This window comes from Eublepharis macularius, chromosome 5, assembly GCF_028583425.1.
Source record: "Eublepharis macularius isolate TG4126 chromosome 5, MPM_Emac_v1.0, whole genome shotgun sequence".
In the NCBI taxonomy this organism is placed as follows: domain Eukaryota; kingdom Metazoa; phylum Chordata; class Lepidosauria; order Squamata; family Eublepharidae; genus Eublepharis; species Eublepharis macularius.
In genome coordinates, this window is record NC_072794.1 from 72,584,868 (window position 1) to 72,609,018 (window position 24,151).

The following is a 24,151-nucleotide window of genomic DNA, read 5'->3' on the forward strand; positions in this document are numbered from 1 at the left end:
GAAAAGCTGCAAATGGGAGAAAAGTTCATACAAGCAGTTAAAGGAATTTATAAAGACCAGTGTGCAGCTATTGTAGTTAATGATGATTTGACTAAAAATTGAAAATAAGCAAAGGTACAAGACAAGGTTTCCCATTGTCTCCATTGTTGTTTATTTTGATCTTGGAAATTTTGTTGACTCAAATACCAAAGAATGATACAATTCGTGGCATAAAAATAAAGGAATTTTCCTACAAAGTCAGAGCATTTGCGGATGATGTAATGTTGATAGTGGAAGATCAATATATAACATGCCAAAAATAATAGATAAAATAAAGGAATTTGGAGACTTGGCTGGATTTTATGTGAACAAAAAGAAGTCGAAGATATTGTGTAAGAATATGACGAAGCAAAAACAGCAAGAATTAATGGAGATAACAGACTGCGAGGTAACTAACAAAGTGAAATATTTAGGGATTGAGCTGACTGCGAAAAACATAGATTTATTCAAAAATAATTACGAGAAACTGTGGCAACAAATAGAAAGAGATTTGATAAAATGGAATAAATTAAATTTGTCATGGTTGGGAAGAACAGCAGCAGTGAAGATGAATGTGCTACCACGTGTGATGTTTTTGCTGCAAACTATTCCAATTATCCGAGACTTCAAACAATTTGACAAATGGCAAAGAAAAATTTCAGACTTCGTGTGGGCAGGCAGGAAACCCCGAGTGAAAATGAAAGTATTACAAGATTCGAAAGAAAGAGGGGGGCTGCAACTGCCAAACATAAGATTATATTACGAAGCAATTTGTCTGGCTTGGTTAAAAGACTGGATAACGCTAAAAGACCGTAAACTGCTGGCCTTGGAGGGACACAAAAAATTGTTTGGATGGCATGGCTACTTATGGTACGATAAAGTTAAAGCGGACTCTGTTTTTGCATCACTATATTAGAAGAAGCCTTTTCATAATCTGGAAGAAATATAAGAACTACATGGAAAGTGGCATCCCCTCATGGGTGGTACCATACGAAGTAATAGATTCGAGAACTGTCTATAATGAACAACAATGTTTAACTTATAAAGAGATAATGTCGATGGAACATAGGATACCAAAAATAAAGACACAAGAAGAGTTATCTCCTCGCTATGGATGGTTTCAATACAGGCAAATCAGGGATCTTTACAACTCAGACTGTTTAAAGGGAGGAGTAAGACTGAAAAACTCGGAGTTAGAAGAAGTGATTTTACAAGAAGGTAAAAAAGACATTTCGAAAATATACAAAATACTTTTAAAATGGTATACGGAAGACAAGACAGTCAAAGTCCAGATGGTGAAATGGGCAATAAACTTTCATAAAGAAATAACAATGGAATCATGGGAACACTTGTGGAAAAACACTTTGAAGATTTCAACTTGTACCAATATGAAAGAGAATGTGTATAAAATGATGTATAGGTGGTATTTAACGCCTAAGAAGATTGCGCTTGGAAATGCAAATATGTCAGATAAATGCTGGAAATGTAAAAAGCATGAAGGATCATTGTATCATATGTGGTGGACTTGTGAGGTAGCTAAGCAATACTGGGGAGATATAATAGAAATAATTAATGAGGTTTTGCAAACCCAAATAAATAAGAACCCAGAATTGCTGCTACTGAACTTGGGAATGGAAGATGTTCCAATGCAGTATAGAACGATGGTTGTTGTGGGTTTTCCGGGCTGTATTGCCGTGGTCTTGGCATTGTAGTTCCTGACGTTTCGCCAGCAGCTGTGGCTGGCATCTTCAGAGGTGTAACACCAAAAGACAGAGATTAGAACATTGCTATTTTACATGACTACAGCAGCAAGACTTTTGTATGCGCAGAAATGGAAAGTGCAAGAAATACCAACTATAGAAGATTGGATTTACAAATTGTTGTACATGGCAGAAATGGACAAAATGACAAGAAAACTGAAAGATCTGGATCCAGGAGAATATTTTGCAGACTGGGGGAAACTGAAACAATATTTAGAAAAAAAATGGGATGTAAAAGGAGGACTGTGGCAGTTTGAGAATTATTAATTTGTGATTTTATAAAGGGGAGAGAGAAGTAACTTTACCATTAATGGGAGAATTTAGTTATTAATTAATCTAAGCTAATACTATTATTAAGAAGATTGTATTAAAAATAGATAGGTTAAACAGTTAGGAATAGAATGGACTTATTAGATAATCTGAGATATAGAATAATTTGAACATGTTTAGAATAAGGGATACAATATATATCAATATATATAAGATTTAGAAGAATATAGTTAAAATAATTTAAACGATAAAATGGGTTAAGGGTTGGAAAGCTGTTGGAAATCAATAAGGAAGGGGGGAAAGGGGGGTTGTTATAATTTAGGTAATATGGGGAATTTATGTAAAATTTATGTACTCGCCAATAATTTTTTTTTTTAAAAAAAGAACCAATATCTACATAGGAAACCATAGCCAGTAGGTATCTTGGGGCTCTGTCTTTTATTTCAGTACACCCTTCACAGCAACCGCATTTTCAGAATCGCCTACTACCGTTAACCAAGCGGAGAGCGGGAGGAGGGACATCTCCGTGGAACACCACCCCGCTCGGCTCTCCCAAGCTCGTATCTCCATCTTCCCGCGATACCCACAAGCGCTATAACGCCCTCCACGCACCAGGGGTCGCTTTCCGCCCCGCCGTCGTTTCCTACTACATTATTTGTTGAGTTGTCTAATTGAATGCCTGATTGGATTAGTTTCTTTTTAACCAAATGCTTTGGCGGAGCGCGCTTCTTTGGGCTCGAAATGTAAAGCTACGAACTTGTAGCTCTTGACAAGGGAAGATTATTGACTGGATAAGGGCTCTTGGAAACAGGCGCTACAAAGGACAGGCCTATAATTTGCAGGGCCTCTGGGTCCTTATCGAGCTGCGTCAGCAGCTGCTGCTGGCGTCGTTGCCGTCCGCTCCGTTGCTGCCCGCTGAGCCGAGGCGAAAGGCAGATTTCGGCCGTTTATAGCTTCCACAATGTCGACTAAGAATTTCCGCGTCAGCGATGGGGACTGGATTTGCCCGGACAAAAAGTGAGTTGGGGAGTGTGCGAAGGAAGGCCTTGCCTCGGCCTGTGAGGGACTCCGGCGGCGGCGAGGCCTCTCCCTGAGTTGTGCCTGCCTGGGACCGCTGCGGAGAGAGAGAAGCACACGAGCTCTCTTCTAGAGGGGAAGGCGGGAGAGGGGGTGGGGAGAGAAAAGGAGCGGTTGCTTTATCTAGTCCCGTTTTAGGTGGTTTTCTGCAAGGTTGGAGAGTGAAGAATTGTCCGGCAAGAGTGAGGTGGTTCAGGACTGTTTGTGTTGTAATCCTCCCCGAAAGACAGTGGCTTTGTCCCGTTCTCTTTTTAAGAAACATATTCACGCTGCTGTTCCTAAAGCGGATCTAATGACTTCATCAAATATTATCTCATTGAAGTCAATGCATTCAAAGCATACAACTCCAGAGCTTATATAGTAGTACAGAAATCTTTTTTCTGTATTTTAAAAATGCTTAATTTTAAAGCTTTGCCATGTAGCTAACTATAACTTTGTAGATATATGTATATCATGTATAATAATAGCCAAGTGGCCCTGATCCGAGAATATTTAAATCTGGAGAGTGGAGCCATGAACAGACAACAGGCCTTCCTACACGCCTGAAGAATATCAGTGGTTTGCATAAAAATCTGATTTTTTTTTAAAAAGGGGTTCTTTTTAAAAAATGATAAAAGGAGAGCCTGTAGCTTTAACCAGATGTCTTCAGTGGCTGTTGCCACTGTGAGATACCTTTCCACAGCCATGCAATCTTCCCTTCAATAATGGTATCCTATAGAGCTTCTACATAAAGACATACAGCATTTACAAAGTCTCTAGTTCACTATTACCCTGTGAATAATTCAACTCTGGTTGTTTAAAAGATGAAGAGAAGGTTTTTGAACCACTGGGAGTTCAGAGAGTCGTATGCTTTAGGTGGTTCTGGGTTTTTTTTTATTTTACATGAGAGAAAATGTGTGAATCTAGGAACTCTTAAAAACAAGAGTGCAATCATAAACATTCTTACTGGGGGAAATATACAGCATCTAGAAGGACTTCCAAGTATCCCATGTTCTTGCCCTCAAAAGCACAAACAAGCCAGCTAACAACTTGAAACATACATAATAAATTATCTATTAAAGCACCTCTTAAAAAATCACATCATTAAAACTAGAGCTAAAATACATACAAAGACATTTTTTAAAATGGGCAGGAAGGAGGGCTCACTGAGGGAATGCCTAACAAAACAAAAAAGCCCCGGTAGAAGATGGCAGCAGAGGGGGCTGGGGAATCTCCCTGAGAAGAGACTTCCAGAGTTTTGGTGCCAGGACCAAGAAACCTCGCTCCTTGGTTGCCACCTGCCTAATCTCAGAAAGAGGGGCCTCCAAAACAGGCTTTTGAAAATGATCATAGTCGTTGGGTAGATTCATAAGGGAGTAGGTAGTCCTTCAGGTACATTGGACCCCAAACATACAGGACTTTCAAATACACTAGCACCTTGAATTGTGCCTGGAAACAAATTGGAAGCCAGCATAAATGGACCAAGTGATATAGTCCCTCCTATCCACTCCAGTCAACGTCATAACAGCAATATTTTGCAGTAATTGAAGTTTACGAACACTTCTCAATGATACCCCTACATAGAGCATTTTGCTGCAATCTAATTTAAATGTAACAAGGGCATATATACCACATTTTTTCTGCTGGCTGCTGGCTAACCAGTTGAAGCTGCTAAAAGACACTTCTGGCCACAGGTGCCACCTGCTTATTCAGAAGTAAGACGGCCCAAGAGCAGGGCTAGACTACGGACCTGTACCTTCAAGGGAATTAAGGAACTTTCAGAATTCACGACATCTCAGATTACTTTCCTCAGTAGCACTTCATTCTTGTTAGGATTAAACTTCCAGGCACTAGTTCAAGATTTCCATAGCCTCCCTGGGATCAGCCAGATGCATGAGATAGAGCTGAATCTCATCTGCATACTGGAGATAACACGGCCTAAATCTCTAGATAACATCACCCAGCAATTTAATGTAGATGTTAAAAAGCATAGAGAATAAGATGAAACCTTGCAGAACTCCACCATCTAATAGGCTGAGCATCAGTCTCCCAGCAACACCTTCTGAAACCTCCAAGCAGCACTGGAACTGCTGCAGAATGGTGCCTCCCAATCCCAGACCAGAAAAGTGGTCCAGAAGAATGATTGATGGTATTGAAAGTTGCTGAGAGGTCCACTGAGAATCAACAGAGTCTTATTCTCTTTGCCCATCTCCTGGCATAAGTCATCCATCAGGGCAACCAAGGCTGTTTCAGTCCCATAATCAAACCTAAAACAAGACTGGAAAGGATCTAAATTGTTTTTTTTCCATGAAAGCTTGAAGTTGTCCAGCCTTTCAGTCAACTTTCTCAAGAATGGAACATTTGACACTAGTCAATAGTTTTTAAAATTTCTTGGCTCCGAAGTAGGCTTCTTTCAAGGCTGGAACAATTACCCCTTCTGTCAAAGAGGCATAAACTGCCTCTTGGACCAAGGCAACCCCAAGCAGATTTCATTAGCCATGAAAGGCAAGGATCATACCTGCAGGTGGTAGGTCTCAAATCTCCAAGGATACTGTTCACATTCTTAGACTGAATAAACAAAAGTATCCCAAATAACTGAACAATTCATTACCCTAGTGCCATCTGATCCTGTCACTACTAATATAGAGTCAAATAATAAGTTATTTAAATGATGTGCCTCTTGTTTGCAGGTGTGGAAATGTTAACTTTGCTAGAAGAACCAGTTGTAACAGATGTGGCCGAGGTAATTATCTAAAATAATAGTTTTTGTATTGTTTGAGAGGTGGATAAAGGACAAAAGTTAAATTTGTAAGGTATTGTTTAAAATGTATTCTTTTTGTTGGCTATTTTCAGAAAAAACCACAGAGGCAAAGATGATGAAAGCTGGAGGGACTGAGATAGGAAAGACTCTTGCTGAAAAGAGCCGTGGCCTTTTCAGTGCTAATGACTGGCAGTGTAAAACGTATGTTAATTTTTAAACTCTGTTATTTAATAGTTTACTTCTAATTTCATGAAACTTTTTAATGGTCAGTTATTCATTTGAGGTATCATTTTGCTCCCTTCAATCATTTGAAACTAAATTCCTTTTTATTCTGGTGGGGCTTGCTTCCAGATAAGCGTGCATAGGGTTGCAGCCTTAATTTCATACTGCTCTCATATTTGCTAGGACTGCAAGACTAAATCAGTTTGATCAATAAGGCCAGTCAGTTTTAGGGATGTGTGATTTGGGTCCCGGATTCTGATTTTAATATCAAATTTTACCTGCTTTGGTAAGATTCAGTATTACCGAAGCATGTTCAGTATTAGCAAAGCAATTCAGTAATACTAAATCTAAGTTTACCGAAGCACTTTGGAAAGTTTCGGTATACTTCAGGAGCCCTGGCAGCAAGAATCGCTGCTTCTTGCCAGTTTCCAATGGGAAACACGATTCGGGGCTTTCTGGGAGGCATTAGGACCAAATTTTACCAAATTTTCTGGGAACTGTCTCCTACATGTCCTCTTTCATAAAGATTGGACCCTGGGGGGCCACTTTATAGCCCTCCCCCAAGTGACCCCAGCCACCCTATTTGTTTCTGGTGTGAGGAAGAACTGCAGAAACACATGGATCATGGTTTCCCCAAGGTCCAGTCTCCCTGCAGTTGAGGGGGGGGGCTTTAGAGGACAGTTAGGAGTAGGTCCCTTGCAAAGTTGGTGGATTTTGATTGCAGAATGCCACCTCAGCCCCCTTTTTAGCTCCCCTAGATAGTTTTGTTGGTTAGCTCCCCTACTTTTCCCCATAGAGAATAATGGAGATTGAAGGTGGATAGGGGCACCTTCTTTGGGGAGCTATAAATTGCCCCCCCCCCCAAGTCCAATCTTCATGAAACTTGAATGGTCATGAGAGGACAGGTAGGAGTAGGTCCTCAGCATATTTGATATTATTAGGTCAAAAAGCCCCCCCCCCAGGCCCCCAGATAGCAGGGAATGGCATTTCCCATTGGAAATAGTGGCCGAAGCTTGCCTAATAATACCGAAGCAGCTTGCGTACCCAAAGCCAAAATGGGAAACTGCTTCAGGATTCAGGTTTTCCTGAATCTTACTTCTGGTATCTGAGGCAGAAAAACCGAATCTTTTTTCGGTGCACACCCCTAGTTAATTTAGTTGATTTTGATCAGTGTGGTAGTAAAGTTATTTTGCTGTTTTCCTTTTAATAAGCCATGTAAAATAAAATATTGTCACCTATAAACCCTTAATTGACAGCGTCCATGTACTCTCTTTTTCCTGTTAACTCTTCAGTTGTTGCATTCCCAAATACATCAGAAACAAGTGAAACTTGACAATTTTCACAGTGCCTTATACTTTATTAGCTATGTTTAAGTTTAAGACAATTTTTGTGACTTGTAAACTATTTTTGGTGCAATTTCCTTTTAAAGAAGTGGTTTAAAAATGCCTTCAATATTGCTGTGATCACAGTACTGTGATTCAATTGAAGTATTTTTTTTTATTTTTTTTCTTTGGATTTCTATTCTACCCTCCCCACGAAGGGGTCAGGGCAGATTACAACATTTTAAAAACACATTAAAATTAATGTATACAATTAAAACCGTAAATAGATTTTTAACTGATATTTAACATCTCAGTCAGCATCAGCTTTGTTTCCAGTGTCCTATTTTCCTTGATATTATCATAGGAACTAAATCAATGTTAAAATCTGTACTTGAATAAAAATCATCCATTGGTCAATGAACTGTAAAAACAAATTTAGGCATGAGTTTAATATTTTACTGGCTCCAAATACAAGGTTTTGTTTGCTGATTCTTAATCATATTTTGCCTGAATTCATTTCCCTAGTGCCAGTTAGAGAACAAGGTTACTGCTTATTCTGTCTAAATTTCACCTTGCACACTATAGATTTAAACCAATATTTTGTTAAAAGAGATCAGTATTGTCAATTCTGTTAATGTTCTGTTATTTAAACATTTTTCTTTAAAATTCAATGTTGTGTTGAGCCAATACATTTCTCTGTATTTCAGCTGCTAACTGTTTTTCCCCCCTCTTTTTCCAAAAGATGTGGTAATGTTAATTGGGCCAGGAGATCAGAATGCAATATGTGCAACACTCCAAAATATGCCAAACTTGAGGAAAGGACAGGTAGAAATTGATTATTTGAAAACTATCTGTTTTAAAAGAATGCTTTTTTAATACAATGCAAAACTGTGTTTTCCTGATGTAAGCATTATTTTGCAGCTAAGCCATTGTAGGGATCTGTTCACCTTGTAAGTCTCTAACACTTACAACTGGTTCAGGTGTGCTTTTGTTTCAACATCTTGTCTGTGGGCTATGGCAACTGAGAGAAAAGTTTCTGAGGGGTATAAGTCAGCCTCGGTGCTAGTAGCTTCCTAAGGAGACTCCTTAAATCAAAAAATTCTGGAAACAGTTGGACATTCCCAGCTCAATAGGTTATGGAAATGATCCCAAAGGCAGCTCAGCACTAAGAGAGTGCACACACACACACACACAAATTGGTTGATCTGGATCTAGGTTTCAGGGATACCCAAAAAAGTCAGTGTCCCTGAAATCCGGGTAAGATTCTCTAATCTGATATGGCAAGATTTGAGAATCCCAGATTTATCTGGTCATTATACCCTATGGGGAAAATTATCTGGGTGGTTGGAGGGGGCATTTTTCAAGTAAACTCTACCAAATTTGCCGGGAATCTACTCCTGACTGTCCCCTAAACACCTATCAAGTTTCAGGAAGATTGGATCCCAGGATCCAGTTCTGTCGTCCTATTTATCTATTTAACTAGAACACCATATCTGAACCCTTCTTAATTTCTACAAGTGCGTCTTAAAGTGAAAACTGTGTTGGTCTCTACAAGCTAAAAATTAATTTGTGCTTCTTTGTTAGAAGGCCTACACATAACCTGTGTTAAAAAAAAAAACCTTGTGAAAAGTTCACCTAATTCTCTGAACAACCTACAAGAGCACCCCAAAAGTCCGCTAGTGGCAAAAACATTATTAACGATAACAACTGCAGCAGAACAACACACCTTTAAGTGGTGAAAGGCAATTCCACTCCACCACCAAAAAACCTCCCAACAAGAACAGAAACTCTCACAACAAATAAACAGAAGCAGCTCTCTTGCTTGACTTTAAACCAGCATGCAATCAACAAGGTTAAAGAGAAGATCCCTCCAGAAGAACAGTCTGCAAATAAAGGAACTGCAACAATTTAGCCAAAGCCAAAGCACCCCTCCCCTAACAACCAAAGCAATTATTAAAGAAACTGTAAGAAAAAACTTGTCCTTTTCCTCACCATTGAGTATCCCTCTGTATCGACCCAGAGCCTCTCATCTCCCGTCCCTGTCAGTTCTCCAGACGGCACAAGACACCTAGGAGCCTCTAAGAGTTCTGGTCATTAGTTTGAAGCACCCTTGCTTCTGGGTTCTTTTTTGAGTGTGTGTACCTCCTTAGCAAGCAACACTGGACACAGGAAGGTAAAAGATATAAGGATTTATTATAGAAAGAACATAAAAGCGTGTGCTAGGCAGAAACCGCTCATGAAAGCATTTAGGCAAGGCAAAAACAACAGCTTGCTAATTCTGTCTATGTTCTATCTAGCTAAAATTACTACTTTGCTGGCTATCTGACTAAACATTCTCTTGAGTTGGTTCCAAGGCAGGTTGTTCTTACCAAAGTCCATCCATGCCAGCTCATTCTAGGCACCCTGGAGTTGGCATGGAGCTAGAAGCTCTCCTCTTCCATAGCTGGTTGCTGGCAGTGGTTACAAGGTAGCATAGCTGGTTATAACAGAACTGAATAGTGTCCAGAGGTAGAATGATGGAAAGAGAGAAACTGCCCAGAAACAGTGAAGCTTCTTCAAAGTGGTAGGGGCCATCAGCTCACTCAAGGAACCAGTCAGGACTCATTACTTAATTGGACATTAAGTGTGAAAGTTTAGGGCGTATGGCTAGAGCTGAGAGCCACACTAGGCACTGAGCTTCTCAAGGCCACTCTCTCAGGAAAGATAGGAATGCAGGTGCAGCTAATTAACAGTGGCTGTGCCTCTCTCAGCAAACAGGCCTAGAAAGAATTCTTGCAGGCATGAAGCCTGAACTAAAGTTTTACTCTGAATATGGTGGAATGGGGCCTGCTCCTTACACCCTCCTAAACACAAAGCCAATCCTCTCCCCGCCCCGCCCCGCCCCCAAGACAGGAAAAAAGTGAGTATACAACTCTCAAATCAGGTAGAAGTCCTCCAGCACAGGTCCTCAAATTGTCCTCCACTCCAGGCAGCCAGCAATCCAAGAGATCCAGGCAAGCAAGGCAGGGAATCCAAGGCAGAGAGCAGCCAAAGGCTAAGCCATAATCACACAGCACAGTCTCTCCAGTCTCCCTCTGACTCAAAATGGAGTCTGTCGTCTGAGCCAGGCTGCTTTAATCTCCTTGCAGATTTGAAAAAGGCTCCAGAGAATCTCGATTGACCAGACAGCCAAGCTCTCTCCCACCACTAGCCACTTACTTTCCCTGTTTCTGCCTTTCTCCCTCCTCTCCCTCCACAGCTAGGAAAGCCCGGAAGGACTCCGGGAGGCTGGCTGAAACTGCATGTGGAGGATTAAATCAAATTAACCATGTTTAATCCAGCTATGTTGATCCAACTGTCCGGATCAGATGTGGAATTCTTTAGTGTGAACCAGCATAGCTGGTTTTCTCCAAATTGGCAAAAATCCAGCTTTAAAGGGCTGCTCAGAAAGCCAGATCACACACCCTTACTCAGCACATGGTGAATTTTCCAGGAATCTTAACTTCAGGTGGGAAACAGCTGCTGTGGAGGGTTTTTATGTGGCAATGTGGTATGGCAACAAATGTTTTTGTGTTAAGCACTTTGCCTGTGTATTGCAGTACAGACAGCTTTTACAGTTCTCTAGATTACCACACGTAGAATTGCATACAAGGAATTTAATGGTTTATTAAGGAGGCAAAATGAAATTTTGTTGCAATTCAGGAAGTAACAGCATTGGAATGTAACTGGTTTAGATTCCCCCCCTCCCTCCCGGGCAGGAGACAGTGAGTATTCCCATGGAAACAGTGTGCTTCTTTTAATGGATACCCATTGAACGAGTTTTATTCCAGAACCCACAGTGTTTTGTATTGGAAATGGTTGCCTTGCTTCTTGACATCCAGCTTGGAAGAAGGGAGAGACTGATGATAATATCTTATCCTAAAGAAAAAGTACGGTGGTGATATATTTTTTTTTCTGATTTCAGAAATGGTAGTTGTGCTGTAAGTAACTTGGGCCTTATGTAGTTTTACTGCTTAGAAGCTGTAATCTGTAGTTGAGTCTAAAACAAGCTCTTTGCCATGGTCCAGGCTGAAAACATATAGGAAGTGCTGCATAGATTTCATGTACTTTCTGTTGTAAATAACTTTGAAGGCAAATAGTTTTGATTGTTTTATCAACTTGATACTTGATCCATACTTGAATTTTTATATTTTAATTTTACATTTAGAGTCACAGTGCCTTTCTATGTACCCTGGTGTGTTTCCTTGTGTTATAGGTCTTGCTTTGTTTTCTGTTTCAGGTTGCTTATGCTCTAAAATATTGGTGAACTTTTGAGAATTGTTTTCAGGAGAGACATGGGTGTGCAGTATTGGGAGTGGAGAATATTTCACATATTGAAAGTTCTTGTCTTAAAGTTTATTTAAAGGACTCTCTCAATACATCCAGAAATCACACTTTTTTGCCAAAACACAGCATAGAATTGCAGTCAGATAAGTCCTCTACAGTCATGTAGTAGCATGTAGTTATACTCTACGTTTTTTGCTGTATAGTAGGCTCTCATCATTTGCAGATTCTTGATTTACCAATTCTGCAGATAACCTGGATACTTTGTGTAACTTACCCAGGCTGGGCCTTAATCCATGAGGTGGCAGGGCCCTTGCCAGGGCCTTTTCAGCCTCCCAGTCCATCCTTGGAGGCAGCTGATTCCTTGCCTCATGTTTGCAGATATTACCATTTGCAGTGATCCCCAAAACAGCTGCAAGTAGTGAGAATCTGCTCACATACTTCATGATGTCTTCCATATTTAGGAACTTCTGTTGATTTTAGTGAAAAAAGCTTAGCACCTGTGTTGAAATACTGTATAAGATTATTGGAAACTTCTTTTTGCAGGATATGGTGGGGGATTCAATGAAAGAGAGAATGTTGAGTATATAGAACGTGAAGAATCTGATGGGGAATACGATGAGGTAGGTGAGATGTACATTATGAATAGGCTTACTGTTTCTAAAGGTCATTTAAATTGAAAATCTTAAATCGGGTCCTAATCCACAAAAGTAGTCCATAAATCTGTATTGCGCTTTCTATAGTTGCACTAACGTAAGGAATTCATCGGTTGAAGGAAACTAAGCTGCTAGTTAGCCTTAATGCCAATGAGGATAAAGTTTTAAAAAAGCCTCCAAAATTTGATTTTCAGCTTCCTTTCGCTGTTTAGAAAATTAGATTTCTCTAATTGGTAATTCTGCAAACCTTGTGAAGGAATTTTCATTTCACAGGTGGAACCTTTATGGTTTACAGTGTAGGAAACAATTGTGAAATGATCCACTGTGGCCTTTCCTTAAATTAAGCACATTTTATTTACATTATTTATAGTCATCTTTTCTTGTGGGGACTCATTCATTCATCATTCCATAAGTATAATTTGTGTCCAAGGAAAGGATGGAATGTAGTAATACCCATTTTTGGGATCATAGATGCTCCCAAACACACCTCATAAGTCAGAAATTTCTGCTTCTCTTGCTGTCTCACTGGTTGTACAAGTTGACCATTTGAGTAAGCTGAAAACAAGTAGTGGGATACTCTGGTTTCTCATTCAGTAATGGGATATATGATGTGAATTGTCTCAAATTCTTTTATGCATGCTTAGTTTATGTACTGTATACCACATCTTTAGTACACAATAGATATAATATAAATATATGCTGCTTCAGCATGAGAATAGCTGCAGCTTAATCAACAAACGATTTTGTGTTGATCTCTTCCATCACTTCTCTAGATTCCAGCATAGATTTTTAAACTTCATAATTCCACACACAATTATATAAATCATGCTTTATGTGTGGAGGAATTGTTTTGTGCCCATTTGCTTGTTATCAAGTAGTAAAATGGGGCAGGAGGAATATTTTATCAGAGAATAGAGAGTATTCAGTTAAAAATCAGTCTTTTGACTTTGTTCATGTTTCTGTCATTTACAATGTATTTCTATTTAGTTTGGTCGCAAAAAGAAAAAATATAGAGGAAAGCCAGTTGGTCCTGCATCAATCCTAAAGGAAGTTGAAGATAAGGAATCAGAAGGTGAAGAAGAGGAGGATGAGGATGGAGATCTGTCAAAATATAAATTGGATGAGGTAAAACTGCTTACCTGAATATATTGTATACTAGCAACAAAGCTCATTGTGGGGAAAAAACACAACAGGCTCTAGAAAGGGGAGGGCGGACAGGCGGGCATTGCCACCTCCTCTGCGCTTGATTCCAACCAGGTGAAGAGGGGCGGGTATTGCCATCTGCTCTGCGCCTGATCCTGGTCAAGTGAATGGGAAGGCATTGCTGCCTGCTTCACGTCTGATCCTGGCCAGGTGAAGGGGGGAGCAGGAATTGAAGGGGGGCATTGCCACCTGTTCCGCTCCTGATCCCAGCTGGGTGATGGCAGGGAGGCAGGCATTGCCACCTGCTCCGCTCTTGATTCCAGCTGGGTGAAGACAGGTGGCAGGCATTGCCACCTGCTCCCAGCTGGGTGAAGGTGGGGGGCGGGCATTTCCATCGTCTCCACTCCTGATCCCAGCTGGGGGCAAGCATTGTCACCTGCTCTGTGCTTGATCTCAGCCTGGGCTTTCTGCTGCAGCAAGCTTTCTGGAGGGACAGGCTGCCTTGCCTGGGATTCCCTCTGCATCAGTGCCCTCTGGAGATGCACCAGGGTAGGAGGTGAGTTGTCAGGAACACAGCTAGCCTTTTGTATAATAGGATACTCTTTAACTTTAGCTACTGTTCAGGTGTCAGGGAATAACACTATAAATTAACATGGTGTAGGATTTTAGGATTCAAGCACAGCTACTCTGCTTGTTGCCTTCTAAATGCTGAATAGCAAAGAAGATTAGATTTTGTTTTAGTAATATCCAAGATCCCTGAACAAAGAATCTAGAAATACACAAGCAGAGTTATAAGCAGAGTTAGTCAGGTCTAAGTCCATTGATGTAAATTGGCTTAAACTGGTATAACTCTTCTTAGGATTTCACTGTAAAAACAGCATCATGGAGAATTATACTAATGTGCTCTGGTGTGTGCACTGTATAGATAAACAATAGTATAATGCAACCTTTGGGTTTTTTTAAAATAGAAATTAACAGGAGAGTCTTGAAAAACTGATTCTCTCTCCTCTTTTGAGGAAAATGTAGCCTATTAAAATACTCTGTCTGTTGTTCAGGGGACAGGGGTGGAGTGTGGTTATTCTAGTTTATCTCTACAGGGGCTTTGAGGTAGGTTGGGCTGAGATATAAAACAAGTGGGTAACTGAACCCAGTACTCCTTGGTCCAATTACCAATATTTTAACTGACAGTTAATGAATGCATGTAATTATTTGTGTTTTATGATGTTTTTCATCTTGATTAGATTTTTGGTACCTACACTGAATATTTGAGGTAGAAAAGAGATATGCTTAATAATAGCATTTGGTTTATATACCACCCTTCTGGACTACTTAATGCCCACTCAGAGCGGTTTACAAAGTATGTTATTATCCCCACAACAAAACACCGTGTGAGGTGGGTGGGGCTGAGGGAGCTCCTAGAAGCTGTGACTGACCCAAGGTCACCCAGCTGGCTTCAAGTGTAGGAGTGGAGAATCATACCCAGTTCTCCAGATTAGAGTCCCATGCTCTTAACCACTACATCAAACGGGCTCTCTACTTTAATAATTATTTTTAGTAAATGCTTTTTTCTTAACCAATATAACAATAGTTTATATTTTCAGGATGAAGATGAAGATGATGCTGATCTCTCAAAATATAATCTCGATGCCAGTGAGGAGGAAGATTCTGCTAAGAAAAAGAAATCCCAGAGTAGACGCAGCCGTTCTAAGTCGCGATCTTCCCACTCACAATCTTCATCTCGCTCATCCTCCCACTCAAGCTCAAGGTCCAGGTCCAGGTAAACGGGTACAGGTCAAGGGTAACGCCAGACAAAATGTCAGTATCTAACTTCTTTATTTACATCTTTTTTTGTGACTGGTTTTTTTCACAGTTTATCTAATAAATCTTACATATGCAGCCTGCACAAGTAGATTAAGCTTACGTTCGGAAAATTTTAAGTAGTCACACACTTGAGGATATGTGCTAGTTTGATAGCAGTGTAAGTGAAAGGCTTGACAGTAAGTCAGTCTTGATAGTAGATTTTTAATACTTTCTGAGGCCATAATTTGTTTTGCTTGATACTTGATCTGGCCTGATAGAATTCATGACACTAAGTGCTATAGCGTATGACTTTGACAGTAGTCTGTTGAGGATAAAGCACTAGCCTTGTTTGGAAGCCTGTTTATTTAGCTAGAAAACATTTCATAGTTGAACTTTTTAATACTTTGAGTTGGAAGGATGAAAACTTTTACTTGATACCCATTTCTAAACAAGCACTGAATTTCCTATGTATAGAAAATCTCCTCTGCTGATTAAGATGAAACTATAAATAAAAACAATAAAGTCCTTATTCCTCACCAAAAGTCCTAGTACATTTTGCGCAGTTTTCTGTGCTCTTGTTTGAGGAATGCTTTCTGGGAACTTCTTTGTGTCATTGCTGACTTATAATTGTGTTTCAAGCAAAACTATGGAGGATAGCAGTTACTATTTCGCTTTGTACAGGATATTAGTGTTTATTTTTGATGCTTCTAGTGGTAATCTACAAATGTAGTCTTGAACAGCATTCTCATTTCAAATTTGTTCATGGTATCTGAGTTCAATCCTTAATAGGCAATAAATAACCCCTGACAAAAGGCAAATGTTTCTCAATTGCACATTACATTGCAGAATTGCTACCAGTCAATATGGCATATTATGAACAGGGTCACTATTTTAAAATAAGAATTAATGTGTAGAATCCAGAGACCACACATGTGGCTTCTGCACTGGGCTCAGTTGCCTTTCATTTTGCACTACGGCTATTCGTAACCTCAGGAAAAACATGCTGTACTTGTAGCTTTCAAAAGTCAAAGTTCTGTTTGTCAAATAACTGATGAAGGGTGCCTTAACTCTTGAGATTCATTCCCTAGAAATCTTATTGGTTTCTAAGGTGCTACTGGACTCGAATCTTGCTATTCTACTGCAGACTAACATGGCTGCCTACCTGAAACTATGCTGTATTTACAAAAGTTGACCCTCCTGTGAGCATCCTCCTTTACAGCTGGAGATTGTGGAAGATGAAGCATTTGCATAATATTAATGGGCATGTAAAAGGAAAATATGGAGCTCCATCTAAAATCCCACAAGTGATTGAAAGAACAGCAGGTTCTGAGTCCAGTGGCACCTTAGAGACCAACAAAATTTTCAGAATTTAAACTTTCAAGAGTCAAAGCTCCCTTCGTCAGGTGCCTGAAAGAGATTCATATGACATTACTTCAACAATTAGCATGCCCCGTGCTTGACTTCATTGTAATAAATCATGTCTTAAACAATATTTAAATATTTTTCTAAAATGATCGTAAGTTTTAAAACCTTTGAAACCCTTGAATTTAAATGACTTGATTATCCTGAGCCCTTGGATAGTGATTTGCACAGTGTGAGTAATGGCACTTGGTCTTGGCTGAAAATAATTCCACTTCTTATTAAAGAGCTGAAACTAATATTTTTATACATACATTAATATATTTAAAATTCTGAAACTTTTTGTTATGTTAGGTAGACTTATGCTCCATTGCGTGACTTTTCTGCTTCTTGAACTGAATAACTTAACTTTAAAATTCAAAGTAAAATATATTTTAAATGTTATGTATACAACTTAATTATTGAGAGCATTGACCCTGATGAACAAGCAGTAAACTTTCTAAATCAGTACACAGAAATTTATTCTCAATATTTATAAATATCATGCCTGTTATTTTGTTAAAAGCAAATATATGTATTGCCTCTGGCAAACCTGGTTCCAAAGAGCCATGTTGGATACTTGGAATTAAATTTGTATTTATCTAACAGCAGAAGCCCTCCATACTACACGGCAAACTCCTTGTGAAGCTATGCACTGTGCAATATGCCATGATAATCAGTTGAGAGAAAAAATAATTTTTTTACTGGATTAGCACAGGTCACTTAATGAGTTAAACAATGATTTGGAGTCTGGCCTTTAGGAGTTTTGGTGAGATGCTATACTCAAATGTGTTTGCTGTAGTCAAGAAGATAAAATAATTTTTATCTGTATTTGCCCTCAATCTTGACTGATGTTCAGTCAAAACAAATCCTTCATGTTGTTTCAGGTCAAGAAGCTCTTCCAGTTCAAGGTCAAGATCTCGTTCTACTTCCAGGGAACATTCTAGATCTCGTGGGTCGAAATCAAGGTGAATGAGGTAGCAGCCTCTCTGCTTGGCAGAGAAAGAATAAAAGGATAATTGGTGGTGTGCTATATTCAGCCCTAGATATCTTGATAAATCTTCTCCCCAGCCCCTATGTGAATTTTCTTAATTTTGCATTCCTAGGGAAGCTTGTTGAATGTACTAAAGGCTAAAACACTAACTCACAATGTTAGGTCTCTTTGTTTAAAGATATGATTCCCCCCGCCCCAATATGATTCAGCAGAGTCCTATTTCTCCACTATCTTCTGTGTGCTGGCGGTGCCCCAAGACTGTCTTAGAGATGAAGCAAGTCTCTGTGTGTAGATTTTTTCAACAGAGAGAGGTTTGGATGGGACTATGATAGGTAAACAAAGACCTCCCATTCCTTAGATTGTCCTGATGCATTGTCCATCTGTATTATGGCAGAGGGGGTAGAATCCTGGTGTCTTGATATCTGATGAACATCTTGGTAAAATAACTGGCAAGTTGCTATTGCGAAACCATTCTCTCTGTTTTGATTGTTGGGCAGAATAGTGCAGGAGAGGAGAATCCACTCTGGGTCCGCATAGGGGAAGAAAGGTGGGGTATAAATGAATGAGTAAATAAATACTTTGAGATTTTTGGTCAAGATCAAAATACTTACTAAAACAAAAGCTACAAGCTAGCGCACAAGACATATTTACTTGTTTGGTAGCAAGGCAATTTTCTTGTGTTTGAGTCGGATTTTAAAGCTTAGTCCTACCTACAGTGTTGCAGAGGCTCAAGCTAGCAGCTCATTTGCACAGCCATTTTAGCCATTCTCTTTCTTGTGCTGGACTACAGTTGCTATGTGCCCAGTTACAATAGGAGGGCTGCTGGTGGCCCTGCCCACCTGCCCTTGTTCTCCAGGCTGAGGAGAGAGAGGTATGAGGGCAGAAACAACATTGTGTGACATTACATCCAGCAGAGCCTGGATGCGATGTAAGTGACACTCTGGCCATCCTAGAAAACTCCTATGGTACTTACGGAGTTTTGGAAAACAGCCAGGGCATCTCCTGAGGTGCGAACATTACATCTGGGTTTTCAGCTGGACATGACTATCATGCGTTGGGTAGCATAATTTCTGCCACTTGCCCTACTGTAAAGCTCCTAAAGAGACCAGATTGGCATCTCTAGGTTGGACTGCCCTGCTAGCAGACTAATGCTTACTGCCCTGTGTATGCATGCCAGTGGTGGCTTTGGCTCAGTTTCTCTGTTCCGTTATGTTTTTAACTAGAGCTGAGAAGTATATTACTGCAATTTACAACATTTCACAGATGAAAATAGGGGTACCTGTTGGTGGTGGGGCTGTGCACTGACAAATTAACAGCTTGGTCTGACAAATAGGGATGGGACAAGTACAATCTAGACTAACAGGTAGTTAAATGCAGTCAGACAAGTGAGAGACAATGTAACATACATATGCAAGTCATTGCATTGATATAATTTTGATGAAAACATTTCCATTTATAGTTGGGGAATTCTGACTAGCCCAAGTGACTAGCTCAGCAACAGTAGGTGCATCCATATCAGTTTTCAACACAGAACAAGGAGTAAAGTACTTCTGAACATATGCAAAGTACTTTTCATCATCTCAGTTGCAGCTTCATCTTTCTCTATATATTTAGCAATTAAGAAGTGTGACTTGGAGATAGGGTATTAATGCCCCAGTATCTTTTAAAGCATTGGACCCCACTACCAGGCCGTCAAACTACAAAAAGATTATGTACCTTTCCGTACACCAATCTAAGTTATTCCTTAAATTCCTCAAGGGGGAAAAAACAGCCCCCGCTCAGTTCTCTTTCTTTCTTGATCTGGGAATCTCTCTTTACCTGTTTTCTTTCTTTCCCATATTTGATTTCTGCCAGGAGTTCATGAGGTCTGTTTTCAACATCTGGGTTAAATCCTGGGATGACAAAGTATGTTGATTGCGCCTGTCCTTCATTACTAAAAACTACAGTTTCTTGTCACTCCAGACATAGTCTAGTATTCTGTTTTTCAAATAAAAGTACGCCAGATGCTTCTGTCTGTTTGCCAACATGAGGAGGATATAGCCTTGCCATTTGATTTTTTTTTCTTAGCTAGGGTTTGCCATTGTAGGCAACATGCTCTAAAATGCTATTACCTTCTTTACTTCACAGCCTTGTAAATTCTCAGGGTAAAATAAATTTTCACATCTTTATTGTGATATACTTACGGCTTCTCCAGAAAAATTAGTACATGTATGCAGTATGTTTCTTATATGCATGTGTGCAAAGGATCGTGGTCACTTAGCGTTTCTAGCAATTTTACCAGAAACTTCTTTATGAAGGTTTATGCTAGGTTGCATACAATTTCCAAGTTTAAGCTTATTCTCCCTCTCTTCTTTTAATATAGAGGAATTTTATACTGCATATGCTGTGCTCTCACTTGTTTGATATTGAGATAGAAACTTTAAATTAAGTAAAGGTATTCATATTGTTATCAGTCTTGTTAATTTTAAAAAATTGCTTTGAAGTTAACAGTATAAATTCCAAAATTAAGCCACAGGCCCATACTTGAGAAACATTTCCTGAGGCTGTTGTATTCCTTGTTATATTCCATCAGTAAGTATTTGTGACTCAGGCTTTTGTTATCTACCTGTCATTTAAGTGATAAGTAATACAGATTTTTAGCTCATTATTTGTACTGCGATTAAATTTTCCTTATCTCTTAATAAAGATCCAGCTCCAGGTCCGTCAGGGGTTCATCAACCCCAAGGAAAAGATCTTACTCAAGCTCTCGTTCGTCCTCTTCCCCTGAGAGAAGCCGAAAGAGAAGTCGATCTAGATCTTCATCTGGTGATCGCAAAAAAAGGCGAACGAGATCACGGTCACCTGAAAGGTTTGGGTTTCTGTAGAATAAGAATGGTTGGTCCTTATATGTTGATTGAATATGTGGGAGCTAGGAAAACGTTGAATATTTAGGTATTGAGTGTGTTTGAAGATAACTGTTCCTATTTATATGAATTTCAGTCTTTCTGGCTCCATCCTTTTCCAAATCATAGCTTTAAAATGAATAATTTGTGACTACTGTAAGCTTTCTAGAAAAGGGTTCATTTTTAGAAGTTCAGAATATTCATCATGCAGTTAATTTTGCTAAAATATTCTTAACAAAAAAGCTGTAGCTGTGAACTTGTTCAGTACCTACAATACAGAGACAGACCAAATAACTACATCCACGGTTTATATATTGCCCCATCTTTTCCCCTTCTTTTCTGCTTTGTGTGAAGATCACAATAACTCAAACTTGTTTGCATGCTTTTTTCATTTTGTATCTTACAGGCATCGCAGGTCTTCATCTGGATCATCTCATTCTGGATCCCGTACAAGTTCTAAAAAGAAATAATATATTCAGATTCACACTCATACACAAAACAGTGCATGAGACGTTTTTAAGAAGTTGGTGTCTTATTTGGTCAGAAGTGCTAAATCTGCTAGTAGAAGTGCATGTTAAATGGAGAACTGCAGCTATTTTAATTCATAAAACAAAAATAATGAAGCATTTTAAGCCATAAATTGACTCAGAAAAGGTGAGTAGTATGGCTCTGTTTTTCTTTCAGAAACTGTATGCCTGCTTGATATCTTATTCAGCTGGACTTGAGAATGTCAAGGTTCGAATTTGTTAATTACTTCTCTCTTGAGAGCTTTGTATGGTCAACTCTTATTTGTCGCTTAACATCTGGTAGGTACAGAACTGCCCAGATCAACATAGATGTGTTTAATCATCAGTTCCTCTCATCCTTACAAGAAACATAGAAAACAGAGTGACTAAAGAATTAATTCATACACTGATAAAAAATACCTCTTCTCCATAAGTAAGATACCAGCATGTCTGTTAGATAAGCTGCCTTATACAATTGCTTGCAAATTTGGCAACAGGTAAAGTTTTGAACGAAAGAGTACATCTGTGAGTGCTTCTTAATGGCATGGTTTTGAAGAAACTTGAAAGATGCATAAGCTTCAGCTCTGTAAATTAGGTCTTACCACATTCTCATTCATAGTTGTGTGATCTCTTTCGAACTCTTTAATTCCTGGAATCCAAAGAAATGCATCTGGTATTCTGTGCACAACCATGCTATTCAGGTGACATTTTCTAGCTCAGCCCCTTGAGTTGCTACTTCATAAGACAGCTCTCAATAATTATTCTCATTGGTATAAAAAGGTGCGGTCAGAATGGAAATTCAGTGTTCTGTGTCTCAGTATGCATGCAGGAACTTTGGAGCCCCCAGAAATTGAGCATCTAGGCATAGTTACCGAAATACAAGGAAGTATTAAGAGATCAAGAATCACTTTTATTCAGATCTACTGGAGCCTTTTTGTAAAGGAATTGGAATGTAATATTGAAATCATTCACTGTAAGTCAAATAAAATTGATTTCAGGCTGGCAGGAGCTTTGTTTCAGATTCGTAACTTACAGCAAATACAGACTTAAGCATAATTGTAATCACAAATCACTGCAGATAATTTAGTTATACTAATGTATATTTGTGTCTTAAAATGCTTCATGACGTTTGTTTTACTACCAGTACTTGTTAAATACAGCCATTTTTAAGCTCCATTTGCTTGGGAGAAATATATCCTCTTCACTGGCATCCCAAGGTAAGTATATGAAAGGAGAGTAGTGTTTCTAGAAAAGAAGCAATATATCTTCAGTTTTCATATTGAACATTGCTTTGTAAAGCAAGCTGCACAAAGACAAAATGGATCATACTAGTCTTATGTTTTCCTCTTAAGAATATCCTACACTTCTTTTAGACTGAGAAAAGACAAAGCAAAATGTTCCTTTTGCTGTAGAAGTGTTTTGGATTAATTTTGCAAAAACAAGTGCCCTGCAATTTTTCCTTTATTTCTTTCTCTTAACTATCTGGGTTTTTAAAAATTGCTTAACGTAGCATAGATTGCACAAGAACAAATAGTCTCTTGTAACTGTGCCTCTGACTTCTTGAAAGTCTGTTTATTAAATTGTGAAAATCTGACTTGCTAGAAGCTACATGTTAAAGTTAGTTATTCTTGTGCTTTGTATTCCTAAGTATTGTAACAGATAGGTTTTAAACTTGGCAAGCAGTATCTTAGAGAGAACTATGGGAAAATTATGGTTTCATTTGGTTTGGATTAAAATGTACTGGCTTGTTCTATGAAGATATAATTCTGTAGACAAGTGTAAATAAAGCATGTGAATCAAAGATAAAATGTATGTACGTATTTGTTAAATCACTATCTGACCACATTGCAGAGTTTACCAATACAAACAAAGGCAACTAGAACTAGTTTGAGTTTTAGATGTATGCCCTTTTATACTACGTGAAGGTTATGGTCAGATCACAAATTATAATTTGTTCTCAAAATAGCATATTATATAAGTGCAGTGTGCTGTGTACACAGTAATCTCCATAAGCATTTTCTTGCAGTGTTTAAACACCCAAAGATGAAATAGCATAGTCATTTTACAGGACCATAAAGTTAGGTTCCTAAAGAAAATCTTAAATATAAATTGTATGTAAAGAGTGCTTTAGTATTTTCTAAAGTAATGCTTTATTATTGTCTGGCTCCGCTTCATTGAAGATTAGGCTGTTGTGGAGCTCGTAGATCAACTGCAATCCTAGGCACACTTCCTTTTGGAATAAGTCCCATTTCAAATAAGTGGGACTTCTGAGTATTCACAAGGTTTGATTAACCAAGATGGTGGGTTGCCATGATTCCATGGTTGCACTGTGAGCTTTCTGGGCTTAAAATGTCTGTCTTTGGATTTACTGGCACATTTTGAGCTTAATAAATGCTGATCTTAAAATTCTGTGCTTGAAGCAAGGGTCATTGTGTTGTGTTCTGCAAGGAATGATAATGTACCAGCCCCTGGCAGTAGCAGAAGACTGTTCCCAGCTATAGCCTTCCAGACTACATCCAGTCTAGCCAGTAATATCTACATACTATTCTAAAATGTTCTTACATGTGGAATCTAATACCTATAACATCTAACTGGACATATTTAGGTAAATAGATAAGGTCTGCTTACATTCTTTGGGAATTCAGTAAAGGTCAGTGTTACTAAGCAGTAAGACTATGTGATGTCCCCTCGTGTAGTATATAGTTTAACACTTGGTTAATTAAGATTGAAAAAGTAAAAGCACACGAATATTTTTCCCACTGGAGAAATATTACTAAATTAGAATGAATCATGCTTACTTCGTCGCAGTTTTAACTATTTAGCATTTTTAAAGCTAGATTGGTGTAGTGGTTAAGAGTGCGGGACTCTAATCTGGAGAGCCGGGTTTGATTCCCCACTCCTCCGCTTGAAGCCAGCTGGGTGACCTTGGGTCAGTCACAGCTTTGAGGAGCTCTCTTAGCACTACCTATCTCACAGGGTGTTTTGTTACGGGGATAGTAACAACATACTTTGTAAACCGGTCTGAGTGGGCATTAAGTTGTCCTGAAGGGCGGTATATAAA

At 39.0% G+C, this 24,151-nt stretch overlaps 1 protein-coding gene across 1 annotated transcript; it reads left to right on the top strand.

Moving 5' to 3' along the window:
* The first annotated feature begins 2,929 nt into the window (after positions 1 to 2,929).
* Positions 2,930 to 23,499, top strand: ZRANB2 (zinc finger RANBP2-type containing 2). The gene is given in 11 exon segments (XM_054979868.1): positions 2,930 to 3,065; positions 5,795 to 5,847; positions 5,958 to 6,066; positions 8,152 to 8,234; positions 12,258 to 12,334; positions 13,355 to 13,492; positions 15,112 to 15,287; positions 17,596 to 17,676; positions 20,389 to 20,404; positions 20,406 to 20,550; positions 20,991 to 23,499. Coding segments are annotated over 11 exon segments (1,167 nt in total). The 5' UTR covers positions 2,930 to 3,009; the 3' UTR covers positions 21,224 to 23,499.
* The last annotated feature ends 652 nt before the right edge of the window (positions 23,500 to 24,151 follow it).